Source organism: Plasmodium gallinaceum, assembly GCF_900005855.1.
Source record: "Plasmodium gallinaceum strain 8A genome assembly, contig: PGAL8A_v1_79, whole genome shotgun sequence".
NCBI classification, from domain to species: domain Eukaryota; phylum Apicomplexa; class Aconoidasida; order Haemosporida; family Plasmodiidae; genus Plasmodium; species Plasmodium gallinaceum.
In genome coordinates, this window is record NW_021628242.1 from 49,545 (window position 1) to 63,503 (window position 13,959).

A 13,959-nucleotide genomic window follows, 5' to 3' on the forward strand; every position below is an offset into this window, starting at 1 on the left:
TTATGTTTTATTGTCTCTCATCTCTATCTTATATTCGGATTCTGTTTTACTGTCTATCATCTCTTTTTGAGATTCGGATTCTGTTTTATTGCCTCTCATCTCTTTCTTACATTCGTCTAAAAATTTCACAAATAATTCGAAGAGTTCACCCTTAACAGTAAGCATTAATTTTTCTTTTTCATTTTTTGGAATATTTCGCATATATATAGAAGATAGTTCATCAACTTTGTTCGCTGAAATATTATTCCATTCATTATTCCATTTTTCGTTTATCCATTTAGGATCCATTCCACTTGTTTCATTTTTAAATCGCTCAAACAATGTTGGATTAATGACTTTCTGCCATCGATCGTACGGTTTCTGGCGTTTTAGTGGATTTTTCCATTTTTTTTTTTTTTCTTCTATTGTACATTCTTCTTGGCATCCTTCAGCGTAAGTTTGCTTTTCTCCTGCTGTGTCACCCTCTGTTAGTACTCTTTCATATTTTAACTCATTTCTTATTTGCAATCTATTTTTATCAATTAAAGTTTTATAGGAATCACCCTATGGATTAAATAAAAATATTTTTAGAAGAATGTTTCTTTTGTTAGAATAGTAAATCAAATGAAATGTTAAAAATAATTAGAAATAAAATATATCTATATGTATATTTTTTGTAAAAATTTTAACTTACATTATAAAAACAATGATACATCCAAATTAAAAGAAGGAATGTAGTAATTTTTAAAAATAAAATTAACGTTTTCATATGAATATATTTATAGAATAATATTGAAGTGGAAGTTGTTAATTCAGGTGTAAAATTGTTTCAATTTTCATTAATACTAAATTATGGATTTGTAATATTAATTTAGATATTACTATAACATATATTAATTTCTTAAATTTTTAAAATAGAAAATTATTTTCATATATAAAATGTAAATTCTAATTTTTTATTGTTACATATGATATTATGGTTACTTTAGATAGGAATAATATTCTTAATTCTTTAAAACATAAAATAAAAATATTAATTTACAAATAAATAAAAAATATAATAAATTGGATAAGGTTATTTTAAAAATATTTTATTAAGATTTAATTTATCCTTAAATTATGTAAAAAAATTAAATATTTATAATTTAATGCGCATAAAAATTATAAATGATATAAATTTAATGTTAAAGGATTTTTTTTATTTTTTTTTTCTAAATTACTAATCTCTGTTAATTATGTCGAACTTTAAATTATTTTATATACGGTATATTATGATTTATAAATATAAATGTTCGTATATTATAGAGATATATCTCCATCAAAAAAAAAAAAAAAACTCTATAAATTAGAAATTTTTATACGCATTTATTTTTCATACAGTATACTACATTTGTCATAATTTTTCACTTAATATGAAACTAATTTTTGTTTGTGTATATTTTTCTTTTAAATATAACATTTTTGATTTCTCTAATATACTTTTTTTTGTCCTAATTCTTTTTATTTTATTTTTATTATTTATAAATATTTATACAATATATATATACATTTATTTTTTGTTATAACTAATTTTTAAAAAAAATTACTTTTTCAACTATTTGAAAAAAAATAAGAAAAATTTTATTAAGTACTTAAATTCAAAAGAAAAAGTGAAAATAGGTATTTACGTTAAAGAGATTATGATAACAAATCTTATAAAAAGAACATTTAAAAGTCAAATAAATTAATTACAATTTAAAAAAAAAAAAAAAAAATACTATTTTTTTAATCATGTATATACAGAAAAAAATATTTTTTAAAAAAAGTTTTATTTTTTGATAAAATTAATTATTTTATTATAAAAATATATTTTTGTAAATTTACTATTTTACTAGTAATACTTATTAGTTTCAAATTTAATATAAATGTTATTTAATGAATATAAAAATATATCTTTAGTTAAATTAATAGATTTTTTCTTATAAAATTCAAAAGAACGCATTTTTATTGTGATATAAAAATTATTGATAAATAAAGAAAAAAAAAGAATTATAAATTAACTATTTGCATATATATTATTATAACCTTCTAATTAAATATAAGAAAAAATTACTTTTTTTTTTTTTTTTTTTTTGTCTTTATATATTTATTTGATAAGTGTTGATTATTATTACAATGTGTTTATTTTCTTTTTTATTTTTAGTTTTATATATTTATAGCACAATTTTTATTTTTCCTTTTACTCACGAAATTTAGGTAACTCATTTATATGGTATTGATTTATTAACTGGGTGTTCGGTGACTTTGTTAGAGTAATGAACAAACATAATAATAAAGAGCATGTAGAGTTTCCTCTACGATTTTGATGTATTTATATATATTTTTATATGCTTTGAACGAGTGATCCTTATTTATGTTATCTACTTCATTCAGCATTTTTCACTTTCAATAGGCATTTATTTACATTAATAAAAATCACTATTTTTATTAAAAATTTAAATCTTCATTGAAAATTGACTATAAATTAAATGTAAATTATTTATTTCATCATTATGAGTTATGTTCAGCAATTTAACTATATTGCTGTTCAATTAACAAACATTGACAATTAGTAAAAACTCAAATTAATTATATGAATATTAATTAAGTTAAAATTTTATTGTCATATGTATAAAATTTTTTCTCACAAATTAAAAATATAAATTTTATGCAAAATTAAACTCTTTTATATGTAAATATCTTTTATCTGTTTAGGATCTCATTTTTATTGGTACTAAATCTTACTGCCGATTTTTATTTTACCAATTTTCTCTCTTTCATTAAATCTTTTTAAAAAAAATGAATATATTTTTTTTTTACGTATCCCCATTTCTTAAAAGAAAAAATAAAAAAAAATTCAACAGTTTTTTTTTTTTTTTTTTTTTTTTTTGCGTGTGCGTGACCAACTACGTATTCTTCATGTAACTAGTCCTTTTTATTACCAAAAAGGTTAATGAAGTCTTTTATTAAAAAGCATAAATGAACTCAACAATTTTCCCTTCCTAATATAACTTTTTTCTTAAAAGGTCAAATTTTTTAAGACATCTTTGTAAATATTAATGCTGAATTTTAATAAGAATTTTTATTTTTTAAATTTAATTTGTTAAAATCACTGACGTATTATTAATAAAAAGTAGTGTGTATAAATACTATCATTTTTAATATATTAACACTAATTTTTCTCTAAAAAATAATCATAAATTTAATAAAAGTACATTTTTTATGATTTATATTTTTTTAATATTATATATAGAAGTTGTTCTTACTAGTAAAAATATGTAAAATATAAAAGTGTCTTACGTTTAACATAGATATTAAAATAATTTGAATAGTTTGGGTATTGCAGATATAGAAACTTAAATTATCCAAATAACATTTCATGAAGTATTAAAATTATTATAATTATTATAAATAAGATAATATTCCTAAGGAAAAGAAATTATTTATAGCTCTGATTTATTAATGATTATTAAATTACTTTTCTAGTGTCAAACAAATAAATTAATAAGGAAAATGTAGTGTAAACTCTACTTAATTTTAGTATAAAATTTTTATTTTTATTATTAAGCATTAAATATTACTTAGTTAATTATTTTTTTTTTAATATAAGCAACACTTCAAAATGTAATTTCCTTAATATTACATTTTAGCTTAAAACAAAAATATATATTCTATTATAGTTTGCACATTATCCTCCAAAAAAAAAGAAAAATTAATTTCTTTTTTTAAGATTACATTTTTTTTTGTAATAAAAAAATATCATTATAATATATATTTTTTTTTAATTGTTAATACCCACATAAAAAAAAATATTATTATTTGTTTATTTTTTTTTTTAAGTGCGTTCACTTTAAGTGCAAGTATGTATATACATATATTTTTTGTTTACATACTTTTTGAATAACTATTTTAGAGCAAGCATTTATGATAGCAAATTGTCCTTGCGAAATAGCATGCACAAAATAGAATGTTTTTATTCTATTTATTCGTCTAAATATTATACAAAAATGGTAAATAGTATTATTTAGAGAGCAATGTATTAACCAATATAAACAACATAGATAAAGCTAAATATGTTCAAAATTCGTCAAGAAAACTTAGTGACACGCAGCGGAAATAGAGTACAATATAAAAAAAATAATTTTCAATTGTTACAACTTGTGAAACATTTGATTATTATATTAAAGGATCTATGGTATTGATTTATTAATTGGATGTTCGCTGACTTTGCTAGAGTATTGAACAAACAAATTAATAAAGAGCAAGTAGAGCTGCCTCTACGATTTTCATGTATTTATATATATTTTTAAATGCTTTGAATGAGTGATCCTAAAATATGTAAATTCATCATAAAAAAATATATTTTCTTTCCTTTCCAAAAAAAAAAATTCTTTCTTTTTTATTTTTTTTTTTTTATTTATTTGTAACAAATATTTTTCTAATAGATTTTTTTAATCAATTTTTTTCCTGACGATCTTTGCATTTTTTTTTATCAAATTTTTTTTCTGACAGTCTTTGTTCTTTTTTTATAAAAAAAACAAGTACAAACAAAAAAAAAATCATCAATATTTTTTTTTTATGTGTGTGCACGATCAACTTCGTATTCTTCTTTTAACTAATCCTTTTATTTTCCAAAAAGGTTAATAAAGCCTTTTATTAATCAATTATAGAAGAGGAAGATTGTATATATCAGAAAAATATAGAAATCATTTAATGTATTGGTTTCATAGTAGTGAATTCGCAAAACATTGTGGAGTAAATAAAACACTAAAGAAAATACTAAAATATTTTTGGTGGCCCAATATTAGTAAAAATATTGAAGAATACATCACAAATTGTTTAATTTGTCATGTAATGCTTAATAGGAAATTTAAACCCAACAATAATCAAGCTTTATCAAAACCTAATTTATTTGATATGGTTTCATTAGTTATTATAGGACTTAAAATATGGTAGGTACAGAATACAATATACAAGTAGAAATAGATCATCATTGACGTTTTATGATAACTAATATAACTAATAAAACACCTAATGCTACGGACGCAAGTAACATTATAAAGAAAACATGGATACCTATATTTGGATGCCCTAGAATCATTTTAACAGATCTCGGTTCAATTTATACTAGTCAAGAATTTAATGACTATATTACTGGTTAATAAAAGGCTTCATTAACCTTTTTGGAAAATAAAAAGATTAGTTAAATGAAGAATACAAGTCGGTCATGCACAAACACACAAGAAAAAAAAAAAAAAATTGATGATTTTTTTTTGGTTTGTACTTTTTAAAAAGAAAGTACAAAGACTGTCAGGAAAAAAATATTTGATAAAAAAATGTAAAAATAGTCAGGAAAAAATTGATTAAAAAAAAAAAAAAAAAAAGAATTTTTTTTTTAGTGAGAAATTAAATGAAATTTTTTTATGATGTATTTTGTAAAAGAAAATTTTATACATATAACAATAAAATTTTCACGTAATTAATATTTATATAATTAATTTGTATTTTCACTAATTTTTTTATGTTTGTTAATTCAACAGCAATATATTTAAATTACTGAACATAACTCATAATAAAGAAATAAGTAATTTACATTTAATTAAAAATTAATGTTCAATGAGGATTTAAATTTTAAATAAAAATAAGGATTTTTATTAAAGTAAATAAGTGCCTATTGAAATTAAAGAATGCTGAATGAAGTAGATTACATAATTAAGAATCGCCAGTTCAAAGCATATGAAAGTATATATAAATACATCAAAATCGTAGAGGCAACTCTACATGCTCTTAATTAATTTGTTTGCTCAGTACTCTAGCAAAGTCACCGAACATACAATTAATAAACCAGCTGATAATAATTCTGCATCCAACTTTTTTTCTTCTATTTTATCCTCTACATTTACTACCTGATTTATATACATTGCAAAATTTACATTTTTAATTTATTAAATTATCATTCAACGAATTTGCTAGAGTAATGAAAAACAATCAATAAAAAGAATAAAAAGTTTGCTATAGTAATTAAATGAATTTTAAAACTAATTTTAATGATATAAACAAGTAATATGCAATAATGCGGTTCACTGTAAATTTACATTCATAAAAATTATGTATTTTTATTAAAAACATATATTCTCATTAATTATTAATTTTTAAGTACAAAATATTCATTGCTTTTTATAAATAATTTTCAGTAATATATGCTCACTGCTTTGAAAAATAATAAAAATACTTAAATAATAAAAAAAAAATTTTAATTATATTAATATTACTTAATGAAAAAATTACTCTTAAAAATTAAAAAATATTCTCATGGATTTTTTTCTTTTTAAAAAATTTTTCTCTTTTAATTTTTTTTTTTTTTAAAAAATAAAATATATCTCCATAAAAAAAATTTAGACAAAATATTAATTTTTTTCTTTTTAACTAGATCTTGCGCATGAAAAATCCTATATTGTCTGTTAACCATTAATTTTTATTCTCTTAATGGTTATCAAACCTATTTAAAAGAAATTTCAAAATATATTTATTTCTTATTTTTTATTTTATTTTATCCCTGCTATTTCTTAGATTTGGATTGTGTTCTATTGTCTCTCATCTCTTTCTTACATTTGTCTACGAATTCCATAAATAGTTTGAAGAGTTCTGTTTTAGTATCAAGAATTAATTTTTCTTTTTCTTCATTTGAAATATCACTTCGCTTATATATTGAAGATAGTTCATTAACTTTGTTCTCTGAAATTTTATTCCATTCATTCTTCCATTTTTCTTCTATCCATTTAGGATCCTTTCCACTTATTTCATTTTTAAATCGCTCCAACAATAATGGACTAGTGAATTTCTGCCATAGATCGTATGGATTACTCAATTTTCGTGGATTTTTCGATATTTTTTTTTTTTCTTCTTTTTCTTTATTTTCTGCGGGACATTCTTCTTGGCATCCTTCAGCGTTAGTTTGCTTTTTTCCTGCTATATCACCCTCCGCTAATACTCTTTCATATTTTAACTCATTTTTTATTTGCAATCTATTTTTATCAATCAAAGTTTTATAGGAATCGCACTATGGATTAAATAAAAATTTTTTTAGTAGAATGTTTCTTTTGTAAGAATAGTAAATCAGATGGAATGTTAAAAATAATTAGAAATAAAATATATCTATATGTATATTTTTTGTAAATATTATAACTTACGTTGTAAAAACATTGATACATCCAAATTAAAAGAAGGAATGAAGTAATTTTTAAATATAAAATTAACGTTTTCATATTAATATATTAATATATTTATAGAATAATAATGAAGTAGAAGTTGTTAATTCAGGTGTAAAATTGTTTCAATTTTCAATAATACTAAATTATGGATTTGTAATATTAATTTAGATATTATTATAACTTGTATTATTTTCTTATACTTTTAAAGTAGAAAATTATTTTCATATATTAAATGTAATTTATAATTTTTTTTTTATTACAAAAGATATTACGGTTACTTTAGGTAGGAACAATATTCTTAATTCTTTAAGAAATAAAATAATAATGTTAATTTACAAATAAATAAAAAATATAATAAATCGGATAAAGTTATTTTAAAAATATTTTATTAAAATTTTATTTATCTTTAATTATATTAAAAAAATCAAATATTTTATATTTAATGCACATAAAAATTATAAATGATATACATTTAATGTTAAAGGATTTTTTTAATTTTTTTTTTCTAAATTACCTATCTTTACGAATTATCTCGAACTTTAAATTATTTTATATACGATATATTATGATTTATAAATATAAATGTTCGTATATTATAGAGATATATCTCCATCAAAAAAAGAAAAAAAAAACTCTATAAATTAAAAATTTTTATGCGCATGTATCTTTCATACAGTATACTACATTTGTGACAATTTTTCACTTAATAAAAACTAATTTTTGTTTGTGTATATTTTTCTTTTAAATATAACTTTTTTGATTTTTCTAATATACTTTTATTATCTTATTTCTTTTTTTTTTTATTTTTATTATTGATAAATATTTATACAATATATGTATATATTTATTTTTTATTATAACTTTTTTTTAAAAAAAATTAGTTTTTCAAATATTTGAAAAAAAATAAGCAAAAATTTATTAAGTACTTAAACTCAAAATAAAAAGTGAAAATAGGTATTTATTTTTAAGAAATTATAATAACAAATCATGTAAAAAGCATATTTAAAAGTCAAATAAATTAATTACAATTTAAAAAAAAAAAAAAAAATACTATTTTTTTAATCACATATTTAAAGTAAAAAATATTTTTTAAAAGTAGTTTTATTTTTTGACAAATTTACTTTATTCTAAAAAGATATTTTTGTAAATTTACTTTTTTACAAGTAATACTTATCAGTTTCAAATTTAATATAAATGTTATTTACTGAATATAAAAATATATCTTTAGTTAAATATAATAGATTTTTTCTTATAAAATTCAAAAGAATGCATTTTTATAGTGATATAAAATGTATTAATAAATAATGATATAACAGAATTATAACATAACTTTTTGAATATATATTATTATAATCTTCTAATTAAATATAAAAAAAAATTACTTTTTTTTTTTTTTCTTTTTTATCTTTATATATTTATTTGATAAGTGTCGATTATTATTACGATGTTTTTATTTTCTTTTTTATTTTTAGTTTTATATATTTATAGCACAATTTTTTATTTTTCGTTTCACTTACGAAATTTAGGTAACTCATTTATATAGTATTGATTTATTAACTGGTTGTTCGGTGACTTTGTTAGAGTACTTATCAGACATAAAAATAAAGAGCATGTAGAGTTGCCTCTACGATTTTGATGTATTTATATATATTTTTAAATGCTTTGAACGAGTAATTCTTAATTATGTGCTCTACTTCGTTATGCATTCTTTAATTTCAATAGGCATTTATTTACTTTAATGAAAATCCCTATTTTTATGAAAAATTTAAATCTTCATTTAACATTTATTATTAATTAAATGTAATTCATTTATTTCGTCGTTATGAGTTATATTCAGCAGTTTAATTATATTGCTGTTAAATTAACAGACATAAACAATTAGTAGAAATGCAAGAAAATTATATTAATATTATATACGTGAAAATTTTATTGTCATAAGTATAAAATTTTCTCTCACAAATTCAAAATATAAATATTACGCAAATTAAACATTTTTATAAACACATTATTATCTTTTGTAAAAAAAATCTCTCTATCAATCATTCTCTTTCCAAAAAAAAAAATAAAAATCTTTTTTTTTTTTTTTTCATCTTCATCTTTTTCAAAAGAAAAACACCTCAAAAAAAAATTCCAATAATTTTTTTTTTTTTTTAGTTAGCACAACCAACTGCGTATTCTCCACATAGCTACTCCCTTTTATATCCAGAAAGGTTAATGAGCCTTTATTAACCATTGTATAACTATATATTTTCCATACAACTTTTATCGTTTATTTTAAGAAGGGTAATAATACATTTTATTAACCGACATGCAATTGTTAAGTAAAAAAAAAAGAAAAAAATTAGTTAATGTTTTTTTTATTTTTGTAATTTAAATACGCAAAAAAAATAAATTTTTACTTTTTTTAAAAGGAATTCAGTGGTCGAAAAATAGAAATAAAAGTTATTGACTAAAAAAACTTATTGTGGTGTATTTTTGTTTAAATTTTAATAAGAAAATTTTATATTAACTATAATGAAATTTTTGTGTCTTGTAGTACTCATGTAATTTAATTTGAATTTTATCAATTGTTTATGCTAGTTAATTTGAGAGCAATAAATTTGAATTGTTGAATATAAATCATAAGTAAAATAAATGTAATTAATGGTTTATTAATTTCCTATTCATTACTTTACTAGAGTATTGAATAAAAGGATTAACAATGAGCATGTAGAGTTTCTTCTACAATTTAAATTAATTTAAATTTGTTTTTAATACTATAAACAATTGAAATGTATATTGTCTTCCTCATTGAACATTTATTGCTTTTATGAGGCATTTAATTATTATAATAAAAATCCCTACTTTTATTAAAAATTTAAATCTTTATTAAATGTATTTTTAAATCACATATATTTTACTTATAATATTATGAGTTATTTTTAACAATTCAAATTCACTTCTTGCGAATTAGCAAATATAAATAACAAAATGCAAAATAAGTTATACAAGAATGCAAACATAAAAATTTTATTATTGTTAATATAAAATTTTCTCTTTAAAATTCAAAGATAAAAATTTGCCAGGAAAAAACTTTTTATCAAGTTTTCTTCCATTTTTAATAACTTGAGCATTATTTTCACACTATTCAATTCTTTTTTTTTTCATTTATCTTGTACTTTCATGTCTATTAATTTTCCATATAGCTATTAATTTTTTTCTCAAAAAGGCTAATAATTCCTTTTATTAACAAATCTTTAAATCTTATAATTCTCAATAAAAACTTTTTTTTTTTCCTTTTTGTGTCCTTTTTTTGTCATGTAGGTAAACTGGTAATAATTCTGCAACCAACTTTTTTTTTTCTATTTTATCCTCTACATTTACTACCTGATTTATTTATTTTCCATAATTGATTAATAAAAGGTTTCATTAACCTTTTTGGCTATAAAAAGGACTAGCTATATGGAGAATACGTAGTTGATTGTGCCAACTAAAAAAAAAAAAAAAAGATTTTTATTTTTTTTTTATGGAAAGAAATAATTTATCGGGAGAAGGATTTTTCTTTAACAAAAGATAATAATGTTATCATAAAATAGTTTAATTTTCATAATATTTATATTTTGAATTTGAGAGAAAATTTTATACATGCGATAATAAAATTTTCACGTAATTAATATTCATATCATTTATTTGCATTTTTACTAATTGTTAATGTTTGTTAATTCAATAGCAATATGTTTAAATTGCTGAACATAACACATTACAAAGAAATAAGTAAATTACATTTAATTAATAGTCAATATTCAATAAGAATTTAAATTTTAAATAAAAATAGGGATTTTTATTAAAATAAATAAATGCCTATTGAAATTAAAGAATGCTGAACGAAGTAGAGCACATAATTAAGAATTACTCGTTCAAAGCATGTAAAAATATATATAAATACAACAAAATCGTAGAGGCATCTCTACATGCTCATTATTTATTTGTTTGTTCAGTACTCTAGTGAAGTCACCGAACACCCACTTAACATATCATTGATTTACATTTTCAATTTATCAAATTATCATTCAATGAATTTGCTAGAGTAATGGTTTATAAAAGGCTTCATTAACCTTTTTGGAAAATAAAAGGACCAGTTAAATGAAGTATGCGAAGTTGGTCATGCATACACACACACAAAAAAAAAAAAATTGATGTTTTTTTTTGTTTGTACTTTTTAAAAAAAAAGTACAAAGACTGTCAGAAAAAAAAAATTTGATAAAAAAAAATGTAAAAATAGTCAGGAAAAAAATTGATGAAAAAAATCAATTTGTTAAAATATTTGTTACTAATAAATAAATAATAAAAAAAAAAAAAAAAAAAAAAAAAGATTCTTTTTTTTGAAGACAAAGGAATTAAATGAAAATATTTTTATGATGAATTTTGTAAAAGAAAATTTTATACATATAACAATAAAATTTTCATGTAATTAATATTTATATAATTTATTTGTTTTTGTCAATAATTGTTCATGTTTGTTAATTTAACAGCAATATATATTAATTGCTGAAAGTAACTCATAACAAATAAACTAGTAATTATAATTAATTAATAATTAATATTCAATAAGTATTTAAATATATAATAAAAATAAGGATTTTTATTAAAGTAAATAAATACCTATTGAAAGAAAAGAATGCTAAACGAAGTATATTTTAATAAAAGATCACTCGTTCAAAGCAAATAAAAATATATATAAATATACAAAAATCGTAGAGACATCTCTACATGCTCTTTATTAATTGGTTTGTTCAGTACTATAATAAAGTCCCCAAACACCCAGTTAATAAATCAAGTAATGAAAAGGAAATTATTAAAGAGAATATGGAGTTCTCTCTAGTAATTAAATCGATATTAAATCTAATTTTAATGATATAAACAAATAAACTGCAATAATGCGGTTCATTGTAAATTTACTCAGAAGAAAATTATGCATTTTATTAAAAACATATATTCACATTAATTATTAACATTTTAGTACAAAATATTTATTGCTTTTTTTAAGTAATTTTCAGTAACATATGTTCACTGCTTTTAATAATAATAAGAATACTTAAATAATAAAAAAAAAATTTTAATTATATTAATATCACTTAACGAAAATTTTATTCATGAAAATTATAAAATATTCTCATGAAGTTATTTTTTTCTAAAAAATTTTTCTCTTTTAATTTTTTTTTTTTTTAAAAAATAAAATATATCTCTACAAAAAAAATTTAGACAAAATATTAATTTTTCTTTATTTTAACTAAATTTTGCGCATGAATAATCATATATTCTCTGTTAAACAATTAATTTTTATTTTCTTAATGGTTATCAAACCTCTTAAAAAGAAATTTCAAAAAATTTGATTTCTTATTTTTTATTTTATTTTTTCCCTGCTCATTCTTAGATTCGGATTCTGTTTTATTGTCTATCATCTCCTTCATAGATTTGGATTCTATTTTATTATTTTTCATCTCTTTCATAGATTCGGATTCTGTTTTGTTATCTCTCATCTCTTTCTTAGATTTGGATTCTGTTTTATTGTTTTTTATCTCTTTTTTACATTCGTCTAAAAATTTCGCAAATTCTGAGCTAATTTCTTCCATAACACTAAAAATTTTTTTTTTTTTTTCCTCTTCTGAAATATCTTGTTGTTGATATATTGAAGATAGATCATTAACTTTTGTAGATGAAATATTATTCCATTCATTATTCCATTTTTGGTCCCTCCATTTAGGGTCCATTTCACTTGTTTCTTCATCAAATTGCTTCCGCAAAATTGGAGTAACGACATTATGCCAGTGATCGCACGGATTCTCGTATTGAACTGGATTTTTATATTCGTTTTTTTTATTATCTAATGCACATTCTTCTAGGCCTCCTTCAGCTTTAGTTTGCTTTTTATCTGCTATGTCACCCTCTGCTAATAATCTCTCATATTTTAACTCATTTTTTGCTTCCAGTATATTTTTATCAATCAAAGTTTTATAAGAATTACACTATGGATTAAATAAAAATATTTTTAGAGGAATGTTTTTTTTTTTAGAATAGTAAATCAAATGGAATGTTAAAAATAATTAGAAATAAAATATATCTATATGTATATATTTTGTAAATATTTTAACTTACTTTATTAAAACATGGATACATCCAAATTAAAAGAAGGAATGAAGTAATTTTTAAATATAAAATTAACGTTTTCATATTAATATATTAATATATTTATAGAATAATAATGAAGTGGAAGTTGTTAATTCAAGTGTAAAATTGTTTCAATTTTCAATAATACTAAATTATGGATTTGTAATATTAATTTAGATATTATTATAACTTATATTAATTTCTTAAATTTTTAAAATAGAAAATGATTTTCATATATGAAATGTAATTTATAATTTTTTATTATTACATAAGATATTATGGTTACTATAAATAGGAATAATATTCTTAATTAATTAGAAGATAAAATAAGAATGTTAATTTACAAATAAATAAGAAATATAATAAATAGAATAAAGTTATTTTAAAAATATTTTATTAAAATTTTATTTATCTTTATATTATGTAAAAAAATTAAATATTTTTAATTTAATACGCATAAAAATTATAAATGATATAAATTTAACGTTTAAGGTTTTTTTTTTATCTTTTTTTTCTAAACTACCAATCTCTGTGAATTATGTCGAACTTTAAATTATTTTATATACGATATATTATAATTAATAAATATAAATCTTCGTATATT

General features: G+C 19.4%; 3 protein-coding genes across 3 annotated transcripts, besides 6 other annotated features; all 3 read right to left on the reverse strand.

Moving 5' to 3' along the window:
* PGAL8A_00267300 (fam-g protein) lies at positions 1–748 on the reverse strand (the record flags this gene model as incomplete). The annotated part of the gene is made up of 2 exons (XM_028671649.1): positions 1–543; positions 674–748. 2 exons carry the CDS (start codon positions 746–748, stop codon positions 1–3), a joined length of 618 nt encoding a protein of 205 aa, XP_028528280.1.
* A 1,484-nt stretch (positions 749–2,232) lies between these two features.
* Positions 2,233–2,776: a repeat region.
* Positions 2,777–4,649: 1,873 nt separating this feature from the next.
* Positions 4,650–5,844: a repeat region.
* A 712-nt stretch (positions 5,845–6,556) lies between these two features.
* Positions 6,557–7,262, reverse strand: PGAL8A_00267400 (fam-g protein; the record flags this gene model as incomplete). The annotated part of the gene is made up of 2 exons (XM_028671650.1): positions 6,557–7,057; positions 7,188–7,262. 2 exons carry the CDS (start codon positions 7,260–7,262, stop codon positions 6,557–6,559), a joined length of 576 nt encoding a protein of 191 aa, XP_028528281.1.
* A 1,490-nt stretch (positions 7,263–8,752) lies between these two features.
* Positions 8,753–9,441: a repeat region.
* Positions 9,442–9,852: 411 nt separating this feature from the next.
* Positions 9,853–10,253: a repeat region.
* Positions 10,254–10,804: 551 nt separating this feature from the next.
* Positions 10,805–11,224: a repeat region.
* A 219-nt stretch (positions 11,225–11,443) lies between these two features.
* Positions 11,444–12,032: a repeat region.
* Positions 12,033–12,535: 503 nt separating this feature from the next.
* On the reverse strand, positions 12,536–13,418 carry PGAL8A_00267500 (fam-g protein; the record flags this gene model as incomplete). Its single annotated transcript, XM_028671651.1, has 2 exons — positions 12,536–13,213; positions 13,344–13,418. The coding sequence occupies 2 exons, from the start codon at positions 13,416–13,418 to the stop codon at positions 12,536–12,538; spliced, it is 753 nt and encodes a 250-aa protein (XP_028528282.1).
* Between the last annotated feature and the right edge of the window lie 541 nt (positions 13,419–13,959).